Raw genomic sequence first — 20,670 nt, 5'->3', positions numbered from 1 at the left:
GATCATAGTCCATCAGTTCCATTACCTTCTGCCAACTGCCTGTGTTCCCCTGTTCCCCAGCTGTTCAGTGCAAATGTAACAAACTTCAGTGTTTTCAGTGTATCATTTAGTTTTTAGTGCATTTCTTACTGGGTCTTCCAGAATGGAATTTAGAATGTGGAGTTGGGGGGACGGGAGGAGGACTGACTTACTCCTGAAGACGTCCGAGAATTTTAAAATTCATGAAAAATAGACCGATTTAATGTTTCAGTATTATATTTAACAGATGGTATATTGCTGAAACTTTTTATTCAAGTTGACTTGTTTACCTTTTTGTTTCATCTACAATAGGGAATTTATTTTTATTGGTTCAGAAATGTGGAAGCCATGTTAATTTTCTGAATGCACATGAACAATGTCTCCTGGACTGAAATCCATACAACTATCTATGCAACTTTCTTTATCTTGAGCAGTTAATATTATCTTGCTTTTAGCGATTTGAGTTTAAAAAGTGCATAATTGATGGCGTTTAGGCCCAGAATATTTGTCTTCCGATCAAGTTCTAATTACAGTCATTGATTTACATTCAAATTTATTGATATTGTGTAAAATTATCAATCTTGGTTAGACCAATGGAACCTGGATCTCTGAAAACTGGTGGACTTTGGAAGTTGGGTTAGCGATTGTAAAGAGAAAAAAAAGATGAAAGGATTATCTCTGGCCTTCTAAGGTGTGCTTATTGGTCAGCGTGCTGTTGGAAAATGTTTGCATGTATGGAACACCAAAATAACTTTTTGAAAAGATCATTGCAATCAATTCCTACATAACAAGCAGGTCAAAGGTTCCCTGGGAGCAATGAAAGAAGAATACAGGAGTGAAACCGGTATCATTTGCTCTACCTGAGACTGCATTTATACTGCAATTTTCCTGATGAATCATTGCCAGAATCACAGCATTTCATTGCCAGACATGCAGTCTAAATAAAACATAAGAGCTCTAAAGGAATTAACCTTTTTGCTGTTCTCTGAACTCTCTCCAACACTTCAGTGACCTTTTGATTTTGATAAATGCTGAAAATCTTAGTTGCACACTGAAACCTTGTTGCTTATTACCTCTAAATTCACACAGAGAATAGTTTTCACCTTTATCAAGTGTTTTAAGTATCAGAAGTGAGTAACACTATAATCAAATATAAGACTGAATTGTAAAGAATTTACAATATATTCTGTGAAGCGCTTTAAGATGTCTCAGCAGTGTGATCAGATGCTATATCAAATGCAAGCGTTATTATTATAATCGGTACTGACCTTTGTTCCATAAATACCTTTGCATTTGGAGTGGAAAGAGGTTCCACTTGTGTATCAATAAACTAATACTAATCCTTGCATTTAATATGGCCCCTTTCGTGTCAATGGGATCTCTCAAAATGCTTCACAGAATGTGTAGTCGCTGTATTTTGTGGGTGGACGTGGCAGCCAATTTGCGTACAGCAATGTCCCACAAACAGCCATGCTCTAATGGAACTCAGATTCCATGGAGGGGAGAGAGGCTCCCTCAATCACGTGCAGTGCCTCCCTCCTCTCACAAACGTGTTACCAGATGAGCCTGCATACACCGAAGGGAGAGACAGAGAAAGAGTAACATATTTGCAGTTGGCGTCAGAACAGATAACCATTTGAGGTTTTGCAGTGCTTATTGGATAAGTGCTGATTTAATTTTTTTTGCATCAGGTTTTAATCAGAAGCCCTAGTTATAATACTCCAGTGACAACAGCTTGTGTATTATGCATGACTAGCCCTTGCCTCACAGACTGCAAAACTGTTTTGTCACAAAATAAAGTTAAAAGTACCAACTAGAACACCTCAAGGGGCTTTCTCTTTAAAGTACTTGTTGAAGAATTATATTCCATTTCAATTTTGAATTGATGATAACAATCCTTGCATTTGATACAGCGCCTTATTGAGACGTCTCACACATACAAATGAAACATATTAATGTTATGGACTTTTAATTTTCTATTCTTTAAAGGCTTTGATTCCTTTTTAAATGAGCCATGAATAATTCTATTTTCATTGTTTTTGTAGGTGAATTGAGTTTCATTTTCTTACTGGTATATAGATTTCAAATTTTCAGTTGGTCTTTCTGAATATTTTCACAGATAGGTTTATCATTAGAGGCAAGTTTCAGAAAACAATTTTGTAGTTCTAGTTAAACTACCTTATAGCTTGTCTGCAGACAGCAGTTTTTTCTTGGATATTTAATCAGTCTGTTTTTATCTAGACCGCTACTAATGTTTATCCTTTCAAAAGGTGGAATTTTTTTTATAGCTGGGAATATGTTTAGCATTCTCTCCTTTATTCTTTAAAACTAGCCTTCCATGTACTGCCATGGCATCTTTGTAGAGATTGTATGTGCACGCTACACTGCTCAGCTGTCTGGTTCAGAGGTTCTCTGCAGCCCACTGATCAGACCATTTTGATATGTCAGTTCCAAGGTAATCCTTCATGCAGATGCTCTGATGAATCAGGCTTGGTTTAAACATAAGTTTTCAGAGCCATAAACCAAGGGCTTTCTGGTTCATTTCCCACATTTGTTGTCATTATAATATTGGCTATTCTGAACAGAAACCGTTCACCATAACTTTGAAAGTTGTTGGTACCAGTGAGATTTATTGACATCTGCGCACAATAGAGAAACCGGTATCTTCACTAAATGGGACTGCCCTAACTATGGATTTGCAAGCATTGTTTAATAGAAGTAAATTTGTAAATACTATAACTTTTGTAGTGACACTATATAGAGTACATTTCCTATGGAGGTATGTTTGTAAAATTCTAGCGAAACAACTAATTAACCGAGGAACAGCTACATATTCACATAGGGAACAGGAGTGCATATTTAATGAGTCCAGTCTTAGAAATCTACAGTTTAATCTTAAAATCTTTATTTGAGGGAGCCTACGAATTTGGATTATTTTATTCATAATTCCATACTGGATGAGCTAGTGGTGCATAATGTCAATAATAAATTAAAACTGCATGACTGTATAATTTAGGTGATTGAAATGCCTCAAATTTCAACTTATTTTTATCTTAACATAGATCACATAATTAAACCTTTTTCTTGTTTAAATGCTGCTACTTTGTGTCACCTTCCTGTATCTTCAAGTTATGATTGTTATATTACTGATCTTTCATCTTGGAGAAACATTTTGGGTTAGTTCTTTTGGTGTGCTGATTTTGTTAATTAAGTAAGTGCTGGTGAGAAAGCTACATTTGTTTGACAATCTTTGAGAAAGATGGTTGTCTTGTGGAGAGTGCAAATATAAAGGGAATATTATTCCTTACGCAAACACACCTGTGCCTTAACTTTGAAAGGCCGCATGAGACTTCTGGGTTAATTGAACCTTAGGAATGTTGTGGAATTTGTATTTAGTGTTGTATAGATCTTATTCCTTTAAGATCCACATAATGTGAGACTTGTGTCAGGGGATGCATTGCTTAAAGAAGAAAATTCTCTGAGGGAAGATCTTACAAATTCAGTTGATATTTTTAAAAAAGCAATCAAGTACATAAAGAATTGGAATATTCGTGAATAGATTTAAAGGACCTAAATGTGTGCTTTTGGTTTCCTCCTGATTTTAACAAACAAGTGAACGCGTGGTAAACAGACATATGTACACCATTAAAGAAGAAGGAACTCTATTTCAGTTAGTTGTTTGTATAGGTTTTGAATTCTATTTGACCTGTGGTTTCAGTATTTTTGTTTGTTTCAAATTTGCCTTTATTATAACTTTTTTTTAAGAAATCTGAAATGAATTAAATCTGCAAATAGCCCTTTTTTATTGTGGTTTCATGGTTATGTTTATGTGAACATTCCTGTATATTGTCTCAAAGATATGTGGTGTTCATGCTAATTTTTTCAAAACAAACTGTTTTAGGGCTTCTGCTGTTCTTCAGAGGTTTCATCAACTATCTGAAGGTCAGAAATATGTCTGAGAATATGGCAGCGGCACACAGGACCAGACTGCTCTTCTTGTACTAAAGGTAATGAAGTGCTTTATTAGGGAGGAGGGTGGCAGTCTAACACTGGCAATGTCAGTCTCCTTAATGTGGCATTTTTCCATTTCTTGCTTCTTTATTATGACAATAATTGTCTGTGCTTCAGGCTTATATTTGCACTACAGATTTTCTGCTTATCAATATAACAGTGAATGCTGATCTATACAAATTTTAAATCTGCTTGCTTCCTGTTTTATTTCATAAAGGATAAAGAGTCATTCAGCCTATCAGACTTGTTGTGTTTTTTAAATGAACTACACTTATTTGTTAGATAATGTTGGATTTGCTCTCCTTGGAAAAGAGTAAAATTTGGGATGACCTAGTTATCAACCACCTTCATAACTTTTGAAAAAAATGTAATTTGATATTGACTTAATTGTTTGCTCGTTTGGATGATGCAGTTTTTAAGAGTAGTGAAGCAATTCAGAAGGAACGCCTCCCGCAAACATAATTCCAGTTTATCAGAGGAAATTATAATAATCCTTGCATTTGATATAGCGCCTTATAATGTCTTCGAGATGTCTCAAAGTGCTTCACAGAATGTACTGTAAAGTATAGTGAGTATCTTGTGGGCGATATTGTGAATTGATGTGACAGTCAATTGAGCACAGCAGTGTCCCACAAACAGTCATGGATTGAGTGACCAAATTTCTTTTTAAGGGATTATTACCCCAGGAAAGCGATCTGCCAATTGACAAGTCTTTGTTAGTCTTTGTGAATGTAGTCGAGATGCAACGAGATTCATTTCTGGAAATGCAAGGGATTGTTAGATATGTTTGAAAACACAAAAGTTCGGTACCAGGTACTGACCTTTTGTTACTAAAATGTTTTGACTGTCTTTAACCCCAGTATATTATTTATTTGTTTATTTATTTCATTTGTTTATTTAAATGTAGCTTGCATCCTTCAACTTCTTGAGTCAAGAAACTTATCAGTATTTCTGAATTTACTGAGTTCTGCATTCACTGTGTATTCTGTATTTCTAAGTATGTTATGGTTGCTCTTTAAGTTTAGTAGAATTTGTATTGAACTTCTTGATATGGAAATTCATTTTTAAAATGGTCAGTTGTGTGTTAAGTACATTGCAACAATAAGTTTCTGGAAAGAACGTCTGCAGCACCACTTATAAAACCTCACTACTTTTAACATAGCCTCAAACCTCCCCACTTTACAGCCACTCAAAATACATCAGCCTCCCATAGGTTAAACCTAATTTTATTTATCTCAAGGCAAGAAAGGAGAGTTTAAACCCAACACACTCGTGCTTATTTTAAAACAAAATCCAACAAACCCACTGAAGAACCAAGAGCACCTTTTAACTTTTTTTTAAAAAATGAATGCTCATGAAGGACTATGATAAGCATTCACTGAAACACAGCTGCAACACAATTTTGAATCCATCAGCTTTCCAAAAGATCCCACTGGAGCGATTTCCTATTGGTATAATTTACACATGAATGACAGGAGTCAGAAACATTTTAATTCTGTAAACTAGGGAGTTTCAATTCTCCCTACTAATTAAGTGGCAAGTAAACTTCGCTCAGTTTGTTAGGAACTAACCATTTGAGATCTTGTGAACTTGAGCCTGTGCCCTATTATTACACTACACAGCGAGATGCAAGTTTTCAATTGAGAAATACATTTACAACCACACTTTCAAATTACACACTAGTATTGTTTACATTCAAGTTTGTTTAATGGTCCAGCAGGATGTATGAATTATGGGCCTTTTGAGTCAGGATAACTGCATTTAAGATGATGCAGGTGAAATTCTCTTTGCATTGTTAAGTAACGTTACTTTAAAATAAATGTGTCAAAAGCATGAAATAAAATTAAAAACACAATCTTCCTGAAGTAACACTTTTTTGCCTGCTTATTTTCTTCCTGTTGGACACATTTTGTTCATTATGTGCACTAATGACCTAGTTAGCTACTCATTACAAGACCGTTCACTTTCACTCTGATTGATTACTTTAATGTTCCAAATGGCCAATGTGAGCTGACTCCCAGGAAAATTACAGCTTCTCCTATGTTTGCTAATTGGGTCGATTTACTGTTCAATTTTCTTCCGTAATGGTAATGTTCCTTTTCCGCCTTCCCTGTCCCCTGCCCATGTTTTATGAGGAATGCTTGTTTCTGGCAACTTTAATATAGTGGAGAGTGTATGCCCACACTTAATGGGCTCAGTCCCATCGTTGATTTGAAAACTGCACATATCGGGTTATCATGTTGAATATAATATACAGTACTAACTGTATCTTACCCAGAAATTGTACTATCACTAATTTCAAACAGTACAGCTCTTGCCACACTCCTATTCCCTTTTGGGGGTGCTTTACTGCAGTTTTCTAACTACTTAAAAGTTTTTTGATTAATAGGTAGTGTTTGTTGGCTGGAGAAGAGAAAATATTGGAGCTCCTGGTCCCAGTCATCTGTTTCAGGTTGAAATAAGTATATGTAGAAACTAGATCAAGACAAGATACCACAAAGTATGATTGTCCACAGGCGAAGTACTGGAGGCAATTTGATGGCACATAGATGAAGTTCCAGAAGTATTGTATGGCCCATATTGTGTGGAACGGTTTTTCAATTTGCATTTTCACTTTTGTGGAAAGGGTAGAATATTGGAGGAAACATTTAGAAAATAAAACATATTGTAAATGTCATAATTTTGATTTGTTCTTCTAGGCTGTGGCTAATGAACAACTCGAACATTCCTTCCTAATGTGAATATTGTGCTTCTGGCTGCCAAGTTAATTTGGATGTGAAACTACTGAAGAATTGCATAATTACAAGGTGTTAACACAAAATCCATAAAAATAATGAGCTTCAAGATGCATTACTAAACAGTTGATTTTCTGAATTCCTACATGTTTGGAACTTCTCTTTAAAATTTAAAGGAAGAGGTGAATATTCACTCAGAGATCCCTAAATAGGAAAATCTCTATAAATTACTATTGAAGAAATGCATCCATTTACCCATAATCATCGACAGAAATATTTCTCTTAAAATTCAAAACTGGATATCAAGAATGCTTTACCACCTTGCTATGATCAGTTGATTAACAATGGTAATTAATATGTTTGATCTATCTCTTGATTTATTTATGTAAAAAATGTAAAGGCAGATTGTCTTCCTAAAGTGATATCTGAAGAACAAAATTCAGTTTACTGGAATTGGATCCATATTATATCTTGATATGTCTTCTAAAACAATTCAGTACAAAAGATACTTGTACTTTTTCTTTGGTTTTAAGCTTATGAAAGCGCTTTACTGGTTTATCCAAAATATGCACTTTTTACAGTGTATCGCATGAAATGAAACCGCAGTTAACACAACCATTGCTACTTTTTGGGTCAAATGTATCAAATTGCTTAATAAAAGTAACTGGAATTTGGTTGTGGTATCTGTAGGTTGTAAATGTTTATAATTGCTCTACACCTATTATTAAAAAATACTTTTGGCTGTTTTTCTTTCTTGATTTTAAAATCAATAATCTTTTCCCTTGAATGAGGAGCTTAAAAAGGATTGTTTGATTCAGTTTGCTTTTTTAAAGAATTTTATTTTTTTGATGCTTGTTGAACAGAAACATTAGAGTTAATAAAGCAAAGTTGATGTGTGCTAATGATCAATGTCAACAGATTTCTGCCTTTGCTAAACATGCAAAACCAAAATCATTCACTGGCACATTTTTGAAGATAAATAAATACTGATTCAGTAATTCAGTTTTACTTTGTTTTGTGACAGACTAGAATTTGCTTGTTTCTGAATTGAAATAAAATACATTTGGAAAACATTTTGCAGGGAATCTGTTTTGTATTTATTGTAGCAAATAAACCATGCGCTAATTTTTTTGGCAAATGTAAAAACTATAACCAAACTTATTAAACCTGTTAAAATTACCCAATCTTTCCCACCACAAAGTGAACACGATAAGCAAGAAAAATAATATTTTACCCCACTCTCATAGAGTGGCTCATCACCCCAATGCCCGACAATTCAGTCTCCCTTATGAATTCCAGAGGAGTGTTTTCTGTTTGGTCAGAAACGGACTGGAGAGCTCTAGTCAGTGAAAAGAAAAAATTGATAAAATATCAAAGCCAAAAACTCAACTAACTTTATGATAACTATATTATAATCTCAAAAGAAAATGGAGATTTCATTCAATATTGTTCTTAAGGAACCTGATTTTTTTTATTTTTAAAGTAAAATTTAAAGATAGATACAATGGGGATCAGTCCCGATGGTGATGTGAAGATGTAAATAAAGCTCCATTCTAATAGTTCCTTTGTGCCATATTTAGAGCTAGTGATACTCTGCCAAGATTACACTTCTTTGCCAAATTTCTGATAAATAAATTTAGAATTCCTAAGGAGTTTGGTGTATTTCAATAAGTGCAGTAGCAGCTACTACTATCCCAAAATGTACAACATAACTAGGATTTGGCTTAATTATAACCACCAATTGCTACATTTAACTTGTAATCACTAAAACATTTGCTGACTATCATTTATTTTCACCTGCTCACACAGCACGTTGACTTATTTAAATAATACTCCCCCAGATTAGTATGTGTAGAAGTTGAAATAAAACGCTACAAACTGGATTTGATATTTTTAAAACTATTGATTCAGTTATAGTGCTTTGTTTAAGGTAATAGTATCCAACATACATATCAGAATGATAACTACACTGTTTATCTACGAAACACACTTGACAATAATTTCTGTAAAGTGCTTTGAGATATTTTAACATGTAAGGTGCCATAAAAGCAAGTTGTTTTTTTTTCCAGGCAATAAGTAATTTAAATACACAAAAATGTATATGGATTAATTTTCTAATAGAAGTGTCTGGTATATATTGCCATGCTTTCAGATATAATTACTATTACAATGACTATTTTTACTTATGTAGCACACATTATGTGTAGGAGAGGGGCTTGCTTGGCCTACTTTGACAGCACTGCTCACCCCCTACTCACCAAGCTTTCAATCTTTCCTTCTGTGGCACTCCTTTCAAAACCACAGTTATTATCCACCTCTCCAAAGAAACCTCACAACCCTCTAGCTAATTAGCCATGTAGCGACCTTAATGTTTTATCCAAAGGATGGCATCTCTGACAATGCAACCCATCACCAGAATTGGCCAGTATTCCTATGAATACCATCATTGTTATACTTGTCTGTCACCATTCTATCACACTGACTTAACAACGCATTCAGTTTTAATTTGAACCACAGTGGATACTGGTGGACTGTGGTTGAATTTACCATTTTATATTTATCCCAGTGTAAAGTATGTATTGCTTATGGCAGGTAGACTTATTGTGACCAACACAAAATGAATTGTCACATTACATGAAGCAGATTTTATACATAACAGGAAAGGGATGAAGTACTAAAGAACTGAGAATATTAATTTAGTCCTATGCTTGGGTATTTCCTTAAAAAGACTAGATAGATTGATCATTCAGATTAACTCTAATTCAGGTAAATTACATTTTGTGTTTATAATATGCAGGATAGGGTTAATCCAGCTACTTCTTATCTAATTGTAAACAGTTCTGTTGGCTATGGTGTGGTAGCCTGAAATCTCATCAGTTGGAACAAGGGAATTGGGCATTATTTTCAAAGACTCCCAATCTCTTCCAGATGTGCTAAATGCTGCGTTCCTTCAATGCTATTTCCTGTTAGCTTGGGTTGGAGCAGCTGCTGCCATGGTGTGGGGACACCTAGCCAACTTTTTTTCTGTTCCTTAAAGCATGGAAAAACTTGCAGTGTCAGAGTGATTTATTGTTTTTGGTTCCCAGAACTTCTTGATCATCTGGGATCCTAGTCTGACTTTAGAGCATTAGTTTTGTGTGCAACTGCACGCCAGAGTTCAGTTATTCATTCATCATGTGTGTGCTGTTGGATAACTTGGCAATTAATGGTCAGCTTTAACATATATAATAAATATATAAATAACTGCATCTGGATTTGTTTTTACTATTAATGTACGCATAAAAAGTGGACGATAAACAAATATTTTAAACTAAATTTTAGGTTGGAAGATGTCCAAATTTCCAAAACATTCCAGTGACTGCTGGACATCCTCATTAGATAGTGCTCTTATCTGATACATCTGACTGTAATCTTTGAAAGCTCATGTGCAGTTTAACAACAAGTCCCAGTATATATCTATTATGTCATTTTTGATGATTTCCACATTTGATTTTAATGCTAAAAAAATTTGATGGGCTCAAGGTTATAAAGCTCATAGTAAATATTTTTTGAACTGCACCCTATCTAATATTGCACTTAGTTTGAAAGCACATTTATAAGCTTTTACAAAACTTTTGACTTTACATTGTAACCAAGAGTAGTATTTCTCACTTTTTGATTGGAAAACTTATATTTTATTGGATGCTGAGGTGGATTAGGGGAGCTATCATTCTTGTGACCAGTTTAAGTGTGTAACTCACCTTACCGCATTAATTTTTGCTCAATATGAAGTTTGATTTAGAAAAAAATTGACAAATCATATAATTAATATCACCTGAATTTGTTCTAGTGCTTTATCAGATTAAATCATGTTAAAACTCTTCACGCAGTGAAGTGTAGTGACAGCTTTGATGTAGGCAATCACGGTAGCTAATCTGCAAAAGCTAACTTCCTAAAAATGACAACTCAGTTGTATGTATTACATGTTGTTCGTAATTTATAAAACTTGCTTCAGTAGTTAAAAACTTTTTTGTACTAAAAGTAACTCTAAATTTGCATATAACAAAAACATTTAATAATTAGACTGTGAAATAAAAATGAATTTGTGCTACAGTATCTCAATATTGAATAGCTTGTGAGTGTTATACAGTACTATTGTATTGTACAGAATCTAATATTTATAACTGAAACACCAGAATTATTAACTACTGCTTGGAACTGCAATGTCAGTACAGCAAACTGCAGTATATTACAGCATGTATTTCTAGTTTGGCATCTAGCAAGTTATGGATTAAGCATATATACAAGATGTGTAACTCATTGCTGAATTAAGTTGTGCTTAGACTATTGACACTTCTGCACAAAGCTCACTGAGAAGTATTATCACAACCGACTAGTATGTCAGAACAGAACTAAAATACAATAATGATTTTAAATTGTTTCATATGTGAAGTATTAGTTCCCTACTAAATAGTTGCTATGAGATGTTACTCCAATATGCAAATATGTTATATTAAGACAATTTAATATTATATAAGATAATGGAATTATCTTTATCTTTTACTTTCTAATGTGATTGTATTTTTTTCCTAATAAAGAACAAAATGACAGCACATACTGCATTTGCTCACTTGGGCCTGCCAACAGTAAATGGTTTGACTCGAGTTTTCAGAACAACAACAACTTGCATTTATATAGCGCCCTTCACACGGAGTAGCATCCCAGAGCTGTTGTACACCACATACTGGTCTATGCTCAGAAACCAGAAGTCTTTAAGGCTTTTGTGTCACATAGTAAACTTGAGTAATTAATGTTGGAATGTGTTAAATAGGAAGGCAGTGAGTTAAGGGTTAAATGCTTCAGGAAGATGTAGTTACATAATGTTCCAACCAAATGAAGGCCACATTTTCCACATGGCTCAGTGATATCCTGAAGGTACATTTTTTTTTACATACTCCTAAATTCAGGCTGATATCCATGCCCACCCAGAAGGCTCAATGAAAGCTTTTCCTCTCCACAACAGCTTTTTTTATAAAGTATTTCCTGGATTCTGCAGTATAAACTTTTAATGAGTGACCCATTTACATAACTCCCTTGCCTGTTGGCAAATACTTGTTGATTTGAAACTTTTAATAGGTACTGACTCTAACCATGCTTCCCTCTCTGTACCTATAATGTGTCAACGCTTGAGACTGGAGTGAAACAGAAAATGCACAATGTAAACTAAACAGCATTGCAGGGAGAAACACTGCTGACAATAACTGTCCACAGCATTCGATCTGAAGCTTTCAATGCAAGCATTGCCTTCATTTCAATTTTGCGTGCTGCCACTTGAAGCCTGGACGTTTTGAGCCTTAAGTAAACTCTAATTGTTAAATGCTTGAGTACAGACATACAGAAGTATTCACGAGTATCGTCAGTACTTTAAAGCCCAACTACCTGGTTGTGTTTTTTTTCATCTAAGTTACTGTTATAGCATTTGGCCAATGGTTCTTTTCTTAAAATCTCCTGACTGCAGGCAGAATCTCCAAAACCAAACATGTTTGTTATTAAAAGACTTTTGTTTCCTGAAGCCAGGTCAAGGACTATGACCCTGGCAGTATAGAGCTAATTTATTTTTCAATAGTTTCCTGAAGTGTTTTTCCCCCCCACCCCCTTTTCCATTTTCCCCACATATTTGCTGAGTGATGTAATCATCAAATATTTGTTCTTTCATTTTAAAACATATAACAAAAGAAAAAGATGTGCAGGACTTCCTGAGATTGCCCTGTGTAATGTTCTTGCAGTTATCTATTCAGTATATTACCCAATGTAATATAGGATTACAGTAAGTAATGCAAATCTGTACGTTCACTTCCTAAAAGTAAAACTTCCTGCTCTTGTAGACTAATGTGTGTTGATTAAAATGCTCGTAAAGCTCATTTACTTTGTGCATATTTGTGTTTGTCAGGAGGGGTGAGTGAAAGAATCTAACTTCAGTAATTTGGGGCAATATTTCCCACCTATCCTTTGAACACTCAATATCCGCTATATACGTCTCACTGGAAGCAGAAGCAAAATAATAACTAATAAAAATCAGCTGTGATTTGTCCAAATAATGAGGTCTAAAAGTAAATGCATTTAGTGAGTTTGGGTGTGGGCAGAGCTTGGCTTGACTCAATGGTCAAATTGTCTTCTGACACGGTTTAGGGTCACAAATTAAGAACAATCACTTGATGTGAGGGTGGTTACGAACCATAACTCATAAATTAATCCTTGCATTTGATGTAATGCCTGATCATATCAAAAATTATCAAAGCACTTCACAGATTGTTCTATAAATTTAGTGACTGGGTATTTGCTGAAGATATTGAGAGTCCATATGAATTGATAACTATAGTGTATTTCCAAATGCTTACAAGTTTCTGTGAAAACTTGGCTGTATAATTTTCTTCGCTGCACCCATACTCTTCCTGATTATAGTCAAATCTGAGAAAATAGTTCTTCCTGTCATGCACATATTATATTCATACTGTTAATAAAATATTTTGGTTGATGTGTGTCACTCTTGAGCAACCAACTCACCTTGGTGCATGCATTAATTGATAGCATTCACTTTGTCCAGTGATTTATACAAGATCAATAGATCCTCAAAGAACTCAGAATTCTATAAATATCTAATGACTTGCTTCATGGATGAGCACCTAGACAAGACGTAGGTGTTCATACAAACAGACAATCTCATTGTTGAAACCTAAATGAGTAGGAGATAACCTGGGTACTGTCTATGATCTGTACTTTAAAAATATTGCATTGATGTCTTAATATCCAGACCAGAAGTTTTTTTTCTGGAGTTTACTAATTTAGCCAATTCATTAGCATGTGTTAGCTGGCAACCTGAACATGTGCTAATTCCAACCATAGAAAAAGGTAACGCCCCAGATTGTCTGTGACTTGGCTATGCATCAGTAAATATTTTTGCTGCGAGACATTAGTCATTTCTCTATTTCTGTTCAGTTATCACAAAAGTATTCTTTTGCAATGGTAGAGTATTTTAATTTACTCTGTTACCTAATTTCTGCAATATTAAAAATCTTCATGGCGGAAATTAAATGCAAGGCATGACTCTCAAAGGCTCAACATTCTTACATCCCATAGAGTGAAATATCTTTCCTTTAGAAACCAGAGATTACTGACCCTGGCCTAAAGGACCACTGATATGGAAGAGGTTCGTAAGATGGTGCACCATTTTCTTGTTCTCCAGTAGACAACGGTACATCTTGCACACTTTTACACAAAATATTTTAATAATTTATCACAAGTGGAAATGGTTTAACATTTAGAGAGTGATATCTCTAAAGGCTAATAAATTGTTAAGATATGAGAGGCCTTTTAGTTTGAACATCTCATTCTTTAAATTTACACACAAGCAGAGTCTCACTTGGCAGATTTTAAGGAACAAAACAAAATGGTCATTTGTTGCCAGTTGGTAGAGTTCTGCATATGTGCTTCATTGTGTGTGCACAATACTCTTCAGTCCTTGGCCAATGTATTTTCAGAATAGGAAATCCAAATGACAATTCACTTCCAGATGCTTAAACTGGACACAGAATATTCATGTTTCACCAGCAGACTTATCCTATCTACACACAAACAAAATGATTTCCAAATCATCTTTACAATAAACTTAGCTTCTTTGAAAAATGTTGCAGTAAAACTTTCCTAAATTTAGATGTTACCTAAATGTAAACTGAGAAAGCCTGCTTACATCGATATTTGACAAGTAAAACTCAGTTGGTGCAACTATAGAGCTATGGGATGAGACTGCAACAGAACACAATTGATAACTTCAGTAAGTCTTCCTGACCTGAAATGCTGGATCTCCACAGAGTACAACTGATCTTAACAAGGATTTTCTCCAGGTAGATAATGTTATTAAGTGAGATTTAATGGGGAAAGAGTGCAGTAATTTGCATTAAAAGCATTCCCCATATAGTCATATTACAGTAAACTCCTAATAACTCGTCACTCCAAAGGAAACGGCTCAGCGACTAGTTATCTGGATTGGCTAGTCAGGCATAGATAATAATAATAATAATCCTTGTATTTGATATTGTGCCTTAACACATCTTCAAGACATCTCAAAGCGCTTCACAGAATATACTGTAAAGTGAATTGACTATATTTTGTGGGTGAAATGCGGCAGCCAATTGCGCACTGCAGTGTCCTTCTAGGCCACAAGGGGGTGTGCACACTCAGATGGCAGAGGCTTCTGGTCTATTGGAGGGTCCATAAAGTGTATAACCTAATAAATATATATCAATATATTATAATAATATTATCTTCTATCTATACTAATAGAACGACAATATCTGTCTGCGCTTCAAGAAGGATCTCAATGACTGATTGACATAGAGACACGATTTATACCCCATCGGAAAGGTCTTGCATGCGGGAGTGAAATGGGCATATTGATTTTCGGGTATCTTCTATCGTTCATGAGTTATTTTCAGTTTTGCGTTTTTTGCTGCAGTTACACCTGGTGGCCGCCGAGTCAGAGTGGCGCTGTGACGTCATGCGTCACAGAGCATGCACATAGCCAAGCAGCGGTGGGAAAAAAGTAAAGAAGACAGACGAAACTAAGCCGCGGCAACAACAACAAAATTACATTTTTAAAATGCCGAGTCCTCCCACTGAGTCCTCCCAAAATTAGTCCTCCCAGATGAGTATAGATAAAGATGAAATGTTTGTGTGTCTGCCTGCGTGCCATATTGCAACGTTCCATATTGGATCCTTTGGTTGCAAGCAAAGCTTCAACGAGTACAGCTAGAATATAGATAAAGTGTATATATGGTGGATACCTGTTTTATGAATTCTATTATTTCTTCAAACTACTAATTTGCAACAATTTTTTTTTATTTGGTAAAGTGTACAAAAAACACTTTGCAAGGGAAACTCAATATATTCCAGTAACTGAGTGGACATAAATGAGTCAATGACAGAATGTTTTTTCAGTTAGCAAAATTGGATGACGCAGAAGGTGCTGCTGGGTTTTTGCCCTAGGAAATGAATACTATATAATAGTTGATGCCTTCTTAAACTGTTAACATATTACTGTTTGCATTTCTTGAATCTTCACTAGCAAGAGACTGTCCGCTTACTAAATGTTGTTGATTTAGTTGTATGTATGGTGTCTGTTTGCTCTAAAAACAAGTACCGTGGAGTCCTGTAGCTCAGTGGTTAGAGCACTCGCTTTGCAAGTGAGAGACCTGAGTTCAATTCCAGGCAGGGCGAAACCTTGGGCAAGTTTCCTTACTCCACACGCCTAATAATAATCCCTCCAAAACAAAAACAATAATAAATTGGTCATTTTCAATCTACGACTATTTGTGGGACATTGCTGTGCGCAATTGGCTGCCGCGTTCGCCCACAAATATACAGTCAATTCCCTTTACAGTGTGTTCTGTGAAGCGCTTTGGGACGTCCTCCCTACGTGAAAAGCGCTATATCAAATGCAAGGATTATTATTATTACCTTATGAATTTTATTGTTGCTGACATCATTGTGTATAGATATTGTGCTATTATATGACAAACTTGACCTGAAATTGTGTCTTTTTACTTGAGAAGAGTGTTAGTGATTATAGAGGTTACAGGATGCCTGCTGAGATGGGTAATTGCTCCACAGGTCACAATGGCTTGTGTGCTGCTGGGAAAATATTCTTTGTGGTGGGAAGCAGACCAGGGATGAATAATAGAGATGTGGAAATAAGTGAATAAACTGGAACTTCTCCTTCATTACCAATGGGAGATGATCGACGGAGAAGAGTCAATAATAGGTCAATGTTCCGTGATCTGTGCTCTATGCTTTCTCATTTCACCCACAAATATACAGTCAATTCATTTTACAGTCTGTTCTGTGAAGCGCTTTGAGACGTCTAGAAGACGTGAAAAGCGCTATATCAAATGCAAGGGTTATTATTATTATTATTAAGCTCTTATAAAAGTACTTGTCACTCATGTTTGCTTGTATTTTATTAAGTGAATTTTGTTGAGTTTTGGTTGGACCACTGGAAGGATATGAACTGCCTTGATTAAACCTGCTTGAATTGTGTGACATCTCTGTCAGTTACAGGAGAGCAGTGACAGTGGTTTGTTTTGCATAGGAGTTTAACCACAAAGCTCTGTGCTTTCTCAGACAAAACCATCAGTGGGGGAAAAAATATATATTTAAAAATAACAAATTCTCTAAGTATACATGTCTGCACCAATTAATATGATTATCACTCAAATGAACACGTTGCTGAAAATATAATAATAATAATCCTTACATTGGTATAGTACCTTTCCCATTCGGAGGACATCCCGAAGACCTTCACATGATATACTGTAAAGTGTAGTGACTGTATTTTGTGAATAATGTAAAGGTGCAACTACAACAGGGATTGTTGAGTAGCAATCAAGAGCAGCAACCACTGATAATTTTCTAATTTAGCCCAGGTCACTGAGATTGTTTCTTGATCTGGGGCTCTGTGTCTCTTGTAGTACCCTTGAATCAGGAAGTGGAAGACCAATTTTATTTGTGGATTGTTTGCCAAGACACCGTAAGAAACTCCTTTCTCTTTTCAAATGGTGGCATGGGGTCTTTAAAGTTCACCTGAAATAGGTAGATGGTGCCTCAGTTTAACGTCTCATTTAAAAGACAGTACCTTGAACAATGCAACACATCCCTAGCACTGCATTAGAGTATCAGTCTGGACCAGGGGTTCTCAAATTGTGTCATCCTGAGTCTCCCAAACCAAAGAAAAAAATAATTGCGCTGCCATATAGATTACTAAGACAACACAAAGAACAGAAAATCCTATCCTTTGTAAAAATGCAAGTACTTAAGTAGAAGGGCCTTTGATCATTATAGTTATAATAAGAGTATGAGTTAGAAGTATTAATTTATTTCATAAAGCACGATTCAAATTACCTCATGGTTCTGTTCAAAAGGTGTACAGATCTCAGCAGCAAAAATAAAACTGCACAAATATTTTAGGAAATCATATCACCAAACAATTATAGATTATGTCAGTTCATCATTTGTGGCGGGAAGTGCTCATGAGGAGTTTGGTGCCAGATGTGAGTATTGTAAACGTACGGAGCACAAAAATAGTGTAAACATATATGAAAAGACAAGAAACAACATATATCCAATATTTCCTGTTCATGCTTAAATATGAACTCAATTCTGCTTTTAAAACTATAGTAAGCCTCAATAATTCAGAAGCTAAGAAGGTAAATTCCTTTATATAACCATGCGTTTTTTTTAAATTTGCTTTACAAAATGTATGTTGCANTTTTTTTTCTCTGGTGACTTTAAGTTTACACTTTTTTTGACACCAATGTGTTTAATTTATATGGAATTAAAATTTGGTTTAAATGTACTGAAATGAATTTGTGCTAGATCGAGCCTGAGAGAATAATAATAAAAATAATAATGATAATCTTTGCATTTGATATAGGGCCTTATCCAGATGTTGAGACTTCTCAAAGCGCTTCACAGAATATACTCTAAAGTGAATTGACTGTATATTTTGTGGACGAAACACGGCAGCCAATCGTGCACAGGCATGCACCAAATTATTATTATTTATTTATTGAAGGGAATATGACCCCGGTTGTTAGATGATTAGCCAATCGACTAACAACTGGGTCCCTACTTGCTGCTAGGTAGACAGGTGTGTGGAGTAAGGAAACTTCCCTACAGTTTTGATTATTAATTGTTATTAATAATTAGTAATTAATGCGAATGAATAGTACACACACTGAGGTCTGCGGTCACGTTGGCTATGATGTTGTTTGCAGTGTGTGAAGGTTTCAAGCCCTGGTGCTTAGGGCAACTTGCTTATATAATGTCACTGGAAAACAAACTCTTGGTGTCTTGATGATTTGACATTAGAACGCTATTCAAGGAATCCAAAACAACTAACAAAAAAATGCAATTAATGCTTTACATTGAATTTTAAATAAATCACTTTTCTCTATCACATTCTATAGAAATTCATAGAATGTGATAGCGAAACACAATATGTGAGGAAAACCACAAGAACCTGGAGTTGTGGTAGCATTTGAATGGAATTAAAATACACTGCTTAGTGTCTGCAAACAGCATCACCAGAGAGCATCAATTTACATACAAACTGCTTCACAATCAAAGTAAAACCACATGCTGAAATGATATCATGCGGAGAGGGAAAGACGCATGATTCCTGCAAACGACTTTTACAAACCTGAAAATGCCACTCCAGCTTCTGAAGTCTCATTTGTTAAATACTAACTTCTCTTATTCACCATTCAATCTAAGATGCAGTTCCAAAGGCAATAGCCCTTTGGTACATACCTAACCGGAATGCATCAATTCTTCATTGATAAACTTCACAATAGATAGAAATTCCAGTTGAGTCTAGGTTTACTCTATTAACTTAGCATTTCAGTGAGTCATGAACCTATAAATTAAAGACTACTCTTTTCATTTACTCTTATAATTTCCTCTTTTAATTTACGGAGGAGTCAATTTTAATTTAATTTACTCTTCAGTAAAGTCTTTGATTTTGAAGCCAATTTTCTGTAAGTTCTTTTAAGATTTCCAGCAAATGGGTTTTAAGTTAAAACTGAATTCAATGATTTGCCAAAGTTGCATGAATAGAGTAAATCAAGACCCAAGTGGAATTTCCTTCCACAAGTGACTTGGAACCACATCCAAGACAACAACTGCAATATCACTTTCAACCAACCTAATCCTGTCCTCATTCAATGTCACATATTCATTTTCCAATAATGAACAGGAGCAGAAACCCTAACTGATCTTTAACTCACTGTAGCCTAGGATGCTGAGAGCAAACAAAGGACCTCACCTACAGCATATTCTGTGAAGTGCTTTGAGACGTCTAGAAGATGTGAAAAGCACTATATCAAATGCAAGGATTATTATTATTATTACCACCCTGCATGAGATCAACCAAGGCAATTCAAATGAGAGATCTTTAGTGAAGGTGCTGAAAAATGCAAGTTGTTGTCGTTTGTATGACTCAAGAAGATAGACAGGATGTTTGTCAACCTGGCTTATTTGGTAGCACTTTCCCTTATGAATGCTCTTTGGCTCCCATCAACATCTTCTCTCCTACGGGTTTGAACTCCTCAACCTTCCAGGCTCTCCCTCAAATTCTCCAAACCCGTGCACAACTTAGGTGTCAGGTTCGATCCCCAGCTTTCCTTTCTACCACACATCCATTCCCTGACCAGGAGCATTTTTTCCACCACCACCACATAGTCTCTGTCTATACCTCACAACTGACACAGCTGAAACCCTCGTCCACGCCTTCCTGGCTGGACTATTCTAATGCCCATCTCACTGGTCTCCCCAGCTCCACCTTACACAAAATCCAATGAATTCAAAACACCGCCACCCGGATACTCACCCGCACGAAACTCTGTACCCCCATCATATCAGTTCTTGTCAAGTTTCACTGGCTCCCAATCACTGAACAGATCAATTTCAAAATCCTCTCACTCATTTTCAAATCACTTCATGCCCTCGTACCTCCTTACCTATTCAACCTGCTTACCCCCCCACTCCAACACCTGCTGTCTCGCTTCAGCTGGCTCCAGCCTCCTGTTTGTCCCTTGTACCGTCCGTTACACCATCGGTGGCCATGCCGTCAACCATTACACCCGAAACTCTGGAACTCTCTCCCTCAATCCCTCCACCTTATCCCCTCCCTCCCCACCTTCAAATCCCACCTAAAGACCTTCTTTTTGATCGTCACCTCCCCCTCCCTCTTCCCCTGTTCAGAGTCAGACAGGGAATGTATTGCATTGTTGGCGATGCCATTCTTCAGATGAGATGTTTAAATCAAGGTCTTGTTTGCCTGTTCAGGTGGATGTTGTGGATTCTATGGCACTAC

At 35.7% G+C, this 20,670-nt stretch overlaps 1 protein-coding gene across 3 annotated transcripts in view; it reads left to right on the top strand.

Moving 5' to 3' along the window:
• ndfip2 (Nedd4 family interacting protein 2) overlaps window positions 1–7,837 on the top strand; it is a 38,389-nt gene extending 30,552 nt beyond the window's left edge. For 2 of the 3 annotated variants that reach the window (XM_007902567.2, XM_007902565.2), the window contains 2 exons: window positions 3,920–4,025; window positions 6,729–7,837. In XM_007902567.2, the coding sequence (XP_007900758.1) occupies window positions 3,920–4,023 (104 nt within the window). In that variant the 3' untranslated portion in view covers window positions 4,024–4,025; window positions 6,729–7,837. Of the gene's footprint in view, window positions 1–3,919; window positions 4,026–4,936; window positions 5,883–6,728 lie in introns of those variants that run through there. The other variant, XM_007902566.2, reaches the window with a different exon arrangement.
• The last annotated feature ends 12,833 nt before the right edge of the window (window positions 7,838–20,670 follow it).

This window comes from Callorhinchus milii, unplaced genomic scaffold (assembly GCF_018977255.1).
Source record: "Callorhinchus milii isolate IMCB2004 unplaced genomic scaffold, IMCB_Cmil_1.0 Scaffold4, whole genome shotgun sequence".
NCBI lineage: Eukaryota > Metazoa > Chordata > Chondrichthyes > Chimaeriformes > Callorhinchidae > Callorhinchus > Callorhinchus milii.
The sequence above is the reverse complement of the archived record's forward strand: the minus strand, read 5'-3'. Positions and strand labels throughout refer to the sequence as shown.